Here is a 12,435-nt window from a genome sequence, read left to right on the forward strand (position 1 = left end):
TGACCGCGGTGAAAGGGAAAGCTTTCTAAAAGGAGGTTCAGTGTAGTTTACTCTGATGCCGGCATGCCCCCTGCCCCCCTCACCTTGGGCAGTGTCCAGACATCTGTCTCCTGCCTAACCATCTCTCTCTCCCCCTCTCTCTCTCTCTCTCTCTCTCTCTCTCTCTCTCTCTCTCTCTCTCTCTCTCTCTCTCTCTCTCTCTGTCTCTGTCTCTCCTTTTACAGAACAATCAGGACAATCAGACAACTCAAACCAGCAAGGAGACACAGACATCAAGCCCCCTCCCAATGGTGAGTTCACAGAGGAAGTGTGTTTGTTGCAGTGATGTCTACAGACACACACACACACGCACTCAAACACATAATCAGCCTCCCAAACGTGCACATGCACCTATTTTTAAAGCCCCCCCCCCATATATGCAGAACGGACACACACGTTCATCCATCAGTCAGGCAAAGTAATTCATGCACATCCATACTGTACGGTAAGCAGGCATGCAATTGCATGCAGTGAAACTTTTCAAACAACCCCACCGCAAGCACATACGCCCCAGTGCACGCTCTCTCTCTCTCTCTCTCTCTCTCTCTCTCTCTCTCTCTCTCTCTCTCTCTCTCTCTCTCTCTCTCTCTCTCTCTCTCTCTCTCTCTGACACACACACGTGTGCGAACACACACCCGTACCATACATGTACACACTATTCCTGCATACAGGCCTCTCTCTGTGTCCCGGCGGAGTTGGGTCTAAGTTTATTATAGTAAGGAGGGCTGATGGTGCCGTAGCGTGGGGGCTGTGCTGCGATTGCGGCGGGCCACTCATAAATCACACTGACGTTATTGGAAGATGGGAACCACATGGCCGAGCTGCCGAGCTGGGCGCTGACCTCATGCGCCGTCCCCGCTGCGGTTAACCCTGGAGAGGGCTGCAGGGAAAGGAAGGAGAGCGAGGGAAAGAGAGATGGCGGGGGCTGGGAGCGAGAGACGGGGCGAGAGAGATGGTGGGGGAGACAGGGAGGGGGGAAAAAGGAAAGGAGACATGCAGTTGAGGAGAAAGGCGGGTAAGGGGGAGGCAGGAAAGGAGTAAGGGGAAGGTGAAGCGAGGGATAGAGAGATGGATGGACATAGAGAGAGAGAGAGAGAGAGAGAGGAGAGAGAGAGAGAGAGAGAGCAACAATGATGTAGTTGATGGTCAGAATGGGAGGGAGGGAGTAAAACGGGGTGAGAGGATGTGATGAGCTGGAAGAAGGAGAGGATAGGGAGAGACAGAGAGAGAGAAAGAGAGGGAGAGAAGGCGGAAGATTTGGGTGAAGGCCAGAACATCCTACACACACACTAAGTAAAACTGGACATTATGGATGAGGACATTATAGACTATAAACACACACACACACACACACACACACACAAACTCATCTGTCAGTGCACACAAATGTAGAACAGTAGTCATATATGATGACATATGCACACACACATTTAAACATAACACATTGTGTGCGTGAGTGTGAGAGAGAGTATGATTGCATTAATGAAGACCTTGACACAAACTCCGTACACTCTTGTCTGTGCATGGCTGACAACAAAGAGCTCTTATGCTGCCCCGCTCACCAGGGTTTGAGCGTTTGTACTGGACTGTCAGCGTGGAGGGGAAGTGATGCAGAGCCTCGGGTTGATAAGTGTGTGATGTGTCCATTCAAAAGCTCATTCTGGCCCAGACAAAAAACACATGGTCCCGCTGGATGACACCAGCACTTAATCTGTCTCTTCTATACATTAATTTTCCAGCTCCCTCGGTGTCCGTATAGGAAGGAGCGTGTGTGTCCGGTGTGTGCATGCATACAGTGTGTGGTTTTGTGCATTTTCAGTATATCCTGTGCACATTTTATGTGTTTCATGTGTTAATGTATTGGTATAGTCTGTGCTTGTGTGACATGCAAACACATATGTTATGGGTTTGTGTGCTGATGTGATGGAATATGTATCCTGTGGTCCTCTCACACACTCCCCTCTCTCTCCCTCCCTTTCGCTCTCTCTCTCTTTCTCGCTTGCTCTCGCTCGCTCTCTCTCTCTCTCCTGATCCCTCTCACTCTCTCTCTCTCCTGCTCTCTCTCTGCTCTCCCCGATCTCTCGCTCTCTCTCTCCCCCTATCGCTCTCTCTCCCCCCCGATCTCTCTCTCACTCTCACTCTCCTGCTCTCTCTCACCCTGATCTCTCTCTCTCTCTTGCTCTCTCTCTCCCCTGATCTCTCTCTCGCTCTCTCGCTCTCTCTCCCCGATCTCTCTCGCTCTCTCGCTCTCTCCCCCCGATCTCTCTCGCTCGCTCTCTCTCCTCTCTCTCGCTCCCCTGATCACTCTCTCGCTCTCTCTCACCCTGATCGCTCTCTCTCTCCCCTGATCTCTCTCTCGCTCTCTTGCTCTTTCTTCCCTTGATCTCTCCTCGCTCTCTCTCGCTCCCCTGATCACTCTCTCACTCTGCTGATCCTCTCTCTCGCTCTCTTGCTCTTTCTTCCCTTGATCTCTCTCGCTCTCTCTCGCTCTCCCCCCCAATCTCTCTCTCTCGCTCTCTCTCTCCTCTCTCTCGCTCCCCTGATCACTCTCTCACTCTGCTGATCTCTCTCTCGCTCTCTCTCTCTCCCCTGATCTCGCTCTCTCTCTCCCTCTCTCCTGATCTCTCGATCGTTCTTCCCAGGGCACTTGAGTTTCCAGGACTGTTTTGTGACTTCAGGGGTGTGGAACGTAGCCGAGCTGGTCCGCGTGTCACAGAGTGAGTCATGGCCGTAATTGTCCCTGTGTAGTAGGCACCGCAGTTCCCCCCTGCCATCTCCAGTTGACTTTGACGTTCATTCTCCCTCTTAGTCACTCTATTCTAACACTTACGTGAGCAATTATAGACTTTTCACGTACAACATCGCTCTGACTTTCACCTTCAGTCACTTTTTAACCTTATTTGGGTTGATTTCATCCATTGGAAACCAATGTTTAATTTCGGTTGAAATAATTAATGCTCTCTGTGCCTGAATTTACATACGTGCAGGTGTCCGGGTAGCATAGTGGTCTATTCTGTTGCCTACCAACACGGGGATCAGCAGTTCGAATCCCCACGTTACCTCTGGCTGGGTCGGGCGCCCATACAGACACAGTCGACTCTGTGCACAGCTGTAGGCCACGGACTTCCAGGTCTACTGCAGCGGTCATACCAGTTTCCTGTCTGTTGGCGTGTGCTATTGACAGTGGCATATTTTTCGCGATGCCTGCAAGATTTACCATGGATAAATGTCGACAACATGCACAGAATTGTTGACAAACGTTCACCTGCACCTACCAGCAAACGGATGAAAAGTTTCAAGTTGTACATATCAAGTTACATATACAATCTTGCAGGCATCGCGATAAATATGCCATTGTCAGTAGCACACACCAACAGACAGGAAACTGGTAAGACCGCTGCAGTAGAAACCAGAAGTCAGTGGACTACAGTTATGCACAGAGCCGGTTGGCCATGTCTGCGGATGGGAAGCCGGATGTGGGTATGTGTCCTGGTCGCTGCACTACCACCTCCTCTGGTCAGTTGGGGCGCCTGATCCGGGGGGGGGGGGGACTGGAGGGAATAGCGTGATCCTCCCACGTGCTACGTCCCCCTGGTGAAACTCCTCACTGTCAGGTGAAAAGAAGTGGCTGGCGACTCCACATGTATCGGAGGAAGCATGTGGTAGTCTGCAGCCCTCCCCGGATCGGCAGAGGGGGTGGAGCAGCGACCGGGGCTGCTCAGAAGAGTGGGGTAATTGGCCAAGTACAACGGGGGGGGAAATGTTGTTATTGTTTGAGTTAAATGTTTTTGTTATTTCTCTTGCTGATATTTTGTGTGCATATTTTTTGCATGTACTGATGATGTCTGTGCACACTTATGCGTGTGTATTTTCTTGTGTGTTTGTATGGGTGTGTGTGTGTGCGTGTCTGTGTGACTGTTTCACAGCCCCAGTTGCCACAGCATCCGGTCCCAACTTCTCTCTTGCCGACCTGGATACGCCCGGCTACTACAACATCAACCAGGTGGCTCTGGGTCGCCGCTCCATCACCTCCACCCCCTCCACCAGGTACACACACAACACAAACACATGCACACAAATGCTCAAGCACATACACACAAATACACAGACACAGACACACAAATACACTTACATGATGAGTGCACACAGGCAGGTAAATATTGGAAACTGATTGTTTATTTGTTCATATCAAGACCTCAGGTACAGGATCATGGAACGGAAAGGTTGGATATGCACATACAGTGCAGTCACTTGTACACATGCACATACAAAACACACAAACAGGCGTCTGAGTAGCATAGCGGTCTATTCCATTGCCCACCAACACGGGGATCACCGGTTCAAATCCCAGTGTTCCCTCTGGCTCGGTCGGGCGTCCCTACGGACGCAATTGGCCGTGTCTGCGGGTGGGAAGCCAGATGTGGGTGTGTGTCCTGGTCGCTGCACTAGCGCCTCCTCTGGTCGGTTGGTCGGTCGGGGCGCCTGTTCGGATGGGGGGTAGGGGAACTGAGGGGAATAGCGTGATCCTCCCATGCGCTACGTCCCCCTGGTGAGACTCCTCGCTGTCAGGTGAAAAGAAGCGGCTGGCGACCCCACATGTATCGGAGGAGGCATGTGGTAGTCTGCAGCCCTCCCCAGATCGGCACGGGGTGGAGCAGCGACCGGGACGGTTCAGAAGAGTGGGGTGATTGGCCGGGTACAACTGGGGGGGTAAGGGGGGGAGGGTTGCACTATCTATACTAATACTCTGTAATAATTCTCAGCTAACATCTTATGTCTATTCTTTACACATGCTTATCTTGCTCTGCTTTTTGATCTTCCTCTTTCCTTCCTTCTCTTCCCTGTTTCCCCTTCACCGCTAATCCTTCCTTCCCTCTCATTTTTCCCCCTACTGATCTGTCACACTGTCTGGTTGTGTGTTTTTTTTGTCTCTGTTTCCCCCCCTCGCTCCCACTGTTTGTTCTCTGTCTCTCCGTCTCTCTCTCTCTTTCACTCCTTACACTGCAGGACTGAAATGGAGCTTTATGCAAGTCTCCCACGGAGGTAGTTACACTCATTACAGAATATCTCCCCTGATACTAATGTAATACAGACCCAAGGATCATACTCACACAAAGACACACACACACACTCGCACACACACTCACACACACAAGGCAACACAAAGCAAAATATTTGGGTCTGCAGTGAAGCTCTTTACATTCAAACCCCTCTTATTTTGATTGGTCACAGATGTATGCGTCCATAAGAATCTGCAAATACGTCAAAGAATGTGTTCCAGCGTTGCTGTACTTTTTGTGCGCTCGGATTTTAGTGTGAGGTTTCCGCAGGCGGGTTATTCATACAGGGTGCTGAATAAACTGGCTTCATGTTCATCAGGTCCTGTCGTTCTGTCTCCTAGGCTGAAACATAATGTGGGCGAAAAAATTTGAAGATTTGAAAAGTGATATTTGGAGCTTTATTTGGTTATTTGCCTCACCGGGGGGCGGGGGAGCGTGCCCCCTTTGTCCTCCATTTTCTCTTAAATGACTCCTAAGCACGGCAAGCTCTTTTGTGTAGAGGCTGGTTGACGCCAATAACTGCAGGGCACGAGTACCCCTTGGTTTCAGTGATACGTTTTAAAAATGCTAAGCCATTTTACGGACACTGGGTAAAGAGGAGAAACACCCCCCCCCCCCCCCCGCATACACACGCACAATTTGACGTCTTGTGAGGCAAAATAACCAGTTTAAACACAGGAGACCAAGGTGTCCCCTGTACCCTCCACAAGCACAAAATCATCCCCGTGTCTCATCCCTCCTCTCCGATCAGTAAACAAACCGTCTCCACCCATTCTCCCCTTTTGTCCTTCAGCTCCAACAAGCGCAAGTCCATCGACGACAGCGAGATGGAGAGCCCGGTGGACGATGTCTTCTACTCGGGCCGTTCCCCGGCGGCCGGCAGCAGCTCTCAGTCCAGCGGCTGGCCTAATGATGTGGATGCAGGTAGAGACCGGTGACCCGCTGACAACCCCCCCCACCATCCCTCCAACCCCCCCCCCTTTGGTGGGGCTGGGCTGTGGTCCATCTCAGTTTAAATTCAGACAATTTCATTAAAATAAAATTTTAAAAAATGGGCTTAAATTGTGAGATTTGATTGATAATCCCTTAATGGCATTTGCTCTGAAGCAAGCCGATCCTGCAGGCTTGTTATACTTCAAATTTTTGATGGTAAATATACAATTTATTCCGTTGCCTACCAACATGGGGATCTCCGGTTCGAGTCCCCGTGTTGCCTCCGGCTTGGTCGGGCGTCCCTACAGACACAATCACCTGTGTCTGCGGGTGGGAAGCCGGATGTGGGTATGTGTCCTGGTCGCTACACTAGCGTCTCCTCTGGGGGGAGGGGGAACCGGGGGGAATAGCGTGATCCTCCCACGCGCTACTTCCCCCTGGCGAAACTCCTCACTGTCAGGTGAAAAGAAGCGGCTGGCGACTCCACATGTATCGGAGGAGGCATGTGGTAGTCTGCAGCCCTCCCCGGCTCGGCAGAGGGGGTGGAGCAGCGACTGGAATGGCTCAGAAAAGTGGGGTAATTGGCCAAGTACAACTAGGGAGAGAAATGGGGGAAAAATCCAATTGGTTGTTCGTGTGTCCTGTATATCTGTTCCGAAAACTTGAAAATCGGAAGGGAAAAAAAAATAAATATATATATATATACAATTTTTTATCACAGATTACAAGTTTGAATTGTGAGGATATTAGAAATATATTGACCTAACTGAATTGAAATGGACCTACCCCCCTCACCCCCCTCCCACCCCTTCTGTGCTGTGCTGTGCTATGGTGCACTCTGACCCTGATCTTCTTTTGACCCCCCCCTCCCCTCTTCCCGCATCCTTACGCTCTTCTTCATTCTCTCTCATTACCTTCTCAGTTCACTTGTTCTTCTCTATTTGGCACCCCATGACTAACTTGTCCCCCCCCCGCCCCCCCTCCACACACCCCCCTCCCTTTCCCCACCTCCGCCACCACTGAGCAGAACAAGCCGCTCTGAGGTAGAGGGACGTTCACCGCAGCACCTCTTATCTTTGCCAACAAAAGAAAGGGAGTTAGTTGTTATCCGCGGTAACGTTTAATCACATTCTGAAACACAGCGTGTTACACGCTTAAACCGTGGCGCTGCCTTCTTCTGTGAGTGGAGAAGTTGACTGTAAGGGTGGTGGGGATGCGCTTGTATTGTATGTTGTGTTCACTTTTGTTTGCTTTACCAGTAAAGTAGGCTGAGAATCTCCTTATTTTGATGTGGTTTAGTGATTTTGTGCATGTGTGTGTATGTGTAAGTATGTGTGTGTGTGTGTGTGTGTGTGTGTATTCTAAATACTATGTCACCACCACACTGAATGAGTGTCAGTCTGCATTTATGAGCTAAGTCTATCTGCACATAAAGTGAATTTGACTTGGTAGTTTTTTCACATTAGGATGCATGAGATTATAAGTACGTAGTATATCCGCTCTACATAGGAAAGGGATCATAGAAAATAAGAAAATTCAGGTCTACCTTATGAAAATCACTCGGACGCTACACGATTAAAACGTGTTATATAGATAATAGAGGAACCTGGAAACTGTTGATCTCCGTTATTCAGTTTTCATACTTGAGTATATTGTACATACCCATGCTGCACTTTAACCATCATAACCAATTTTAATATCCATTACCTAACCAACCCCACTGTTTCTCCTCCTCATTCTTTCCATCTCTTTCTCGTTCTTTCTCCCTCCCCTCTTCCATTGTTAACTCTTCCCTTCTCCCCTGTTTGGCCTTTCAGTGCAGCACCATTTGGCCAGTGTGCAGGAGAGGAAGATTAAACATGAGAGCGATGGAGTGCAGTTTCCTTACCATGGTTAGAACAACATTAAACATTATACTGTGTACATTTATGCCTATTCTACCTCAACTCACGGCACCTTCAAATTGTGTAAATCTCTCTCTTTCCCTCTCTTTCTCTCTCTCTCGCTCTCTCTCTGTCCTTCTGTGAGTGTGTCTACCTCTGAGGAAGAAAATTCTCTCCTCCATTCGTCCCTACCATCTCTGTCTCTCTCTCCTCTGTCTCTGTCTCTCTCTCCTCTCTGTCCCTCTCTCTCTCTGTCCTTTTGTGAGTGTGTCTACCTCTCTGAGGAAGAAAATTCTCTCCTCCATTTGTCCCTACCATCTCTGTCTCTCTATCCTTGGCGAGGTCTTCTCTCCTTCTTCTCTGTCATCCCCTCATCTCCTCTTCTGTATCCCTTCCACTCTGTTACTCTGTTCATCTAGCTCTCCTCTCTGTTCTCCCGTGTCTCTTCTCTCCTCTCACCCCTCTTCTCTCCTCTCTTCCTCCTCTCCCTCGCCTCTCATCTCTCCCTGTCTCCGATGCTTTGTGCTCTGGTTGTGCTGTTGTTGGGTTGGGTTGTCTTCCAGCCAGGCGCCTGCTGTTGTGTGTTGTGGTTCCACCGAAGTCCTGATGGAAGCCCAGTAGCTCCTCTGCTGTTCACTCCACACCCACTAGTGTCTTTGCATCCCTTACTGAAATCTGTTGTTCACTGATTCCTAATGAGGGACGTCCTCCAATCTGATACCTGTCCATCCAATCTCCCAATACTTAAAATCTGGCCATAGTAGAAGTGCTCATCACCATTCACACACACACAAAAAGCAAACACGTAGCAACAAAGAGCTCCTCAGGCAGTGTATTTATATCTCAGCGGCATTTGGCCAAGTGCTCTGCACCTTGAAGTTTTGTTGTAGAGTCCTGAGAGAGAGAGAACGTGAATAATGTGAGAAAGTGAGACAGGGTGGGAAGTGAGCAAGGCCCTTGTTGCGTCGCAGCGTTGGCTGTCTTCCTCCTGCCGGTGTATTACAGCAGCGTCCCACCTGCCGAAGGCCTGACTCAACCGCCTCTGGAAAGACAGCGCAGGAAAAACAACACGGATAGGACCCAAACAAACGAGACTTAAGGCACTCAGGTGTGTCATTAATGCACAACGCACCTTCTGTCTCGTAAGTGTGCGCACACGTTTAACCGAACATGCAAAAGTGGTGTGCAAGCACGCACACGCACAAACAGACTAGCGAAAATATATTTCTGCACATGCATACTCCCTCTCCTCCCTCTTCTCTCTCTTCTTTGAACGCACACAACACACACGTGCACATAAACGCACACATGCACACAAAATCCCCAATCTGGAGAGGAGCGGTGTTCCGGTCCAGATGGCGCCTCCATGTGTCTACAGCAAAGGGAGCTACTGGGTTACAGCAGACATCTGTTCTGGTGATGGTGGTAGCGGTGGTGGTGGTGGTGGTGATGGTGATGGTGGTTGTGTTGGTGGAGGAGAGAGGAGTGGGGGGAGGGAGGTGCGGTGGATGACGGGAGGAGGAGGAAGAGAGAGAGGGATGGAGGGACCTTGGCCTCCGCCCGCTGCTGTGATAATTCTCTACCTGAGTGAAAAGCTCTGAGGCATAGCAGGTGATCATGTAATTCATCATCAAGTCTGCCGTCTCTCTCTCTCCGCTCTGCTCCGTTGTCTCCTCCCGCCCGCCTGGGGTCTCCTTGTCTGTCTCCGATCAAGCCGGCATCTCATTGTCTGAAGTGAAGAGAGACGTTGTTCCCATTTGTTTGTGACATTAATGGCGTGTTTATGCTGTGGTCGTGTCCCATTTTTTTATGCATGATCGACGCAGCCAGCGGTCATTCACGGTCTCAAAAAGAGCACAAGAGTTGTGGTGGTGGTGGGCAGGGCGGCAATCCCCAGCTTCCTGTGGGCTGTTCTTGCTTTGCTCGAAGCACGGTGCCTTGGTGTGAATAGACGCTAACGTGGCGTGGGGCAGTCCCCATAAGTTGGCGATAGCGCGGATAAATCTGGAGTACTAAGTGGTGTGTCTCGTTTCACCTGAGCGAACAGCGTATGGTCTTGTCTGCCGCCTCTTCATTTTGTGTGTGTGTGCGAGAGTGTGAGTGTGTGTGTGCACACGCGCACATGTGTGAGCGTGCGCTAGTGGGCCAGTCCTGTGATGGTTAGGAGTCTGTGTGGCCGCCAACTTGTTAGCATGGCGAGACTAGAGGGTCATGGGAGCAATTGATTGTCTGCCAGTCTGCCCATGCAATGTGCCAGAAGCGGGACAGAGAAATAATGCAGAACAAACGACAGTGCGGGCACATGCACGCACGGACACACACACACACACACACACACACAACCACACACACACAGATTAAGGGAGAGGTCAGAGTAGCTTCTGTTAGCTTTAGCAGGCAGAGCTTTCATTGGGCATCTGGGGCTAATTTGCCATTCCTGACTGAGAAGCCACATCGTAGCAGATAGTTCACTAAGATACCAGCTAATTAGGGATTAACAGAGACGGGAGAAAAGAAATGTAAGTTCTAAGGCTGTTCATGTGTAATGCGCTCGTGTTAATTAAACTGGTCGTGGCGTTTTATGCAGTTATCCATGCATGCTGTAGAAAGACTGGGACCAGATGGGCGTTTAAAAAAAACAAACCCAGTGCATCAAATGCACGTCGAATGGCCACTTAAAAACACTACGTTGAATAAGAGTCAGAGCAGGGTTCAAACTGGGCTTCATCAGGAGTAGTGTAAGTCCTAATGGGTGTCTGTGAAGTCGGTTAAAGTTTGTTTTTTTACCCTTGTGGCTCCCCGGGTGTGACCTTTGTGTTGCATGTGCCACTCCCCAGTGGTTGGGCTCCCTTCCTGAGACAAATACTCGGAAAAATTACTATGAAAAAGCTCAAATGCTCTTAATGCCAGCCGCTGTAATGGGGCACAGCTTTGTGCAAGCGTGTGTGTGTTTGCGTGCATGCACGCACACATGCACATGCAGGCATGCATGCTTGCATGTGCATGCATGGTGGTGGTGGTGTGTGTGTGTGTGTGTGTGTGTTTTAATCATTGATACCACCATTGCACAGAATGTATCTCACTCCTCATTAGCTCCTTCTCCCACATGTGTTTGGTGTCGTACGTCATGCCCAGCTGAACATAAGTGCCCACACCCACCTGTTTCTATACTTACCAGGACCCACACACGCCCAGCTGTGCCAGTGAAACGTAGAAACATTGTGGGCAAATTGTGGTAAAATGCTTCCCAACGTAACGCTTCACAAAGACTCAAAGAAAGCAAAAATATAAATAAATAAAACGCTTTTTCGAAAGCTTGCCCCTTTAGACTTTGCTCACATCGCTCATAAAATCTATTTCCACATCTCTCTGGGCTGCGCCGAAACAACCAAAACCTTTTACTTGAGTTTGTTTGCTTTATATTTGTGAATATTGAGTCATTTAGTCGTTTATGGCCAACATTTTGCAATGTAATTTTTTTTTAAACGGAATCAGAAACAACAGCGTGTTCCACAGTAAAGTCACTGAAGTCTGTGTTGACGTCTTTTCTTTTTTTTTTTTTGTTGGTAGTTTTACTTCCTCATTATTTTCTATTTTATGGATTGTTCTTTCCGGGCTTAATTTCAGCATATATTCAACATTGCGGTTCCCTGCAAAGGTCAGCTTCGCCGTTTGGCACGGGTCCCTAAACCCTGAAACTCTAAATTGTGCCTTCAGACTGCCATACATCAAAATAAGTTCCCTCGGCGCGCACCGCACCAGACCTTGATCACAGGAGCGAGTCTCTTTTATCCGTAGCTCTCACACTTCTGGCCGTGTTTCTGGTCCGCCGGGAAGCCCGTCCTGTACTTAGTGTGCCTGTTTTTACCAAACACAGATATTTCATGCAGCCTCAGGCTACATTTATAGACTGAGGGGGGACACTTTAATATAGTTTTGTGTGTGCGTGTGTGTCATGCACGTCGCCCGTGCCGTCACCGCTCCTGCCGTTTTTTCCTCCCTCCATCTCCTCCCCTCACTGTAAGAGGGCTGCATGCATGCCAATCTGCCTGAGCGGCCAGTTTATATATATGTGTGTGTGTGTGTGCGCTTCTGTGTGTGCACATGTGTTTGCGTGCATACATGCACACATGCACATGCCTCTTCTTCATATGAAATACGTCTTAAAAGGCAGTGGCATAAAACACCTGACAGTTAGATATGCGGGAGGGCACGGCATCAAAGCGTCCATTGATAAATATTTTGGCACGCCGCTCGGCGGCTATATGTGGCTGCATCGCTCACGCTGTCTCTGTGCTGCGTGAAAGTCTGCCCGAGGTATGAGGCTGTCCAACATCCCTCTAAATAGGCTTCTTGACAAGCACGCTGTGCTGTGTAGGTTGTATGGTGTGTGTGTGTGTGTGTGTGTGTGTGTGTGTGTGTGTGTGGTGTGTGTGTGTGTGTGTGTGTGTGTGTGTGTGTGTGTGTGGGTTGACCTTGTTCCCATGCCTCTCCATAGCTACTCCTGCTGTTCCCAACCT

General features: G+C 49.6%; 1 protein-coding gene across 10 annotated transcripts in view; it reads left to right on the top strand.

The window, feature by feature from the left end:
• The window catches only part of nfixb (nuclear factor I/Xb), an 83,043-nt gene that overhangs the window by 47,486 nt on the left and 23,122 nt on the right, over window positions 1–12,435 (top strand). For 6 of the 10 annotated variants that reach the window (XM_056288767.1, XM_056288773.1, XM_056288775.1 and 3 more), the window contains 5 exons: window positions 225–290; window positions 2,682–2,756; window positions 3,966–4,086; window positions 5,893–6,023; window positions 7,850–7,924. In XM_056288767.1, the coding sequence (XP_056144742.1) occupies window positions 225–290; window positions 2,682–2,756; window positions 3,966–4,086; window positions 5,893–6,023; window positions 7,850–7,924 (468 nt within the window). Of the gene's footprint in view, window positions 1–224; window positions 291–2,681; window positions 2,757–3,965; window positions 4,087–5,046; window positions 5,083–5,892; window positions 6,024–7,849; window positions 7,925–12,435 lie in introns of all 10 variants that reach the window. The other 4 variants (XM_056288771.1, XM_056288774.1, XM_056288777.1 and 1 more) reach the window with 3 other exon arrangements.

Source organism: Lampris incognitus, chromosome 10, assembly GCF_029633865.1.
Source record: "Lampris incognitus isolate fLamInc1 chromosome 10, fLamInc1.hap2, whole genome shotgun sequence".
NCBI classification, from domain to species: Eukaryota; Metazoa; Chordata; class Actinopteri; order Lampriformes; family Lampridae; genus Lampris; species Lampris incognitus.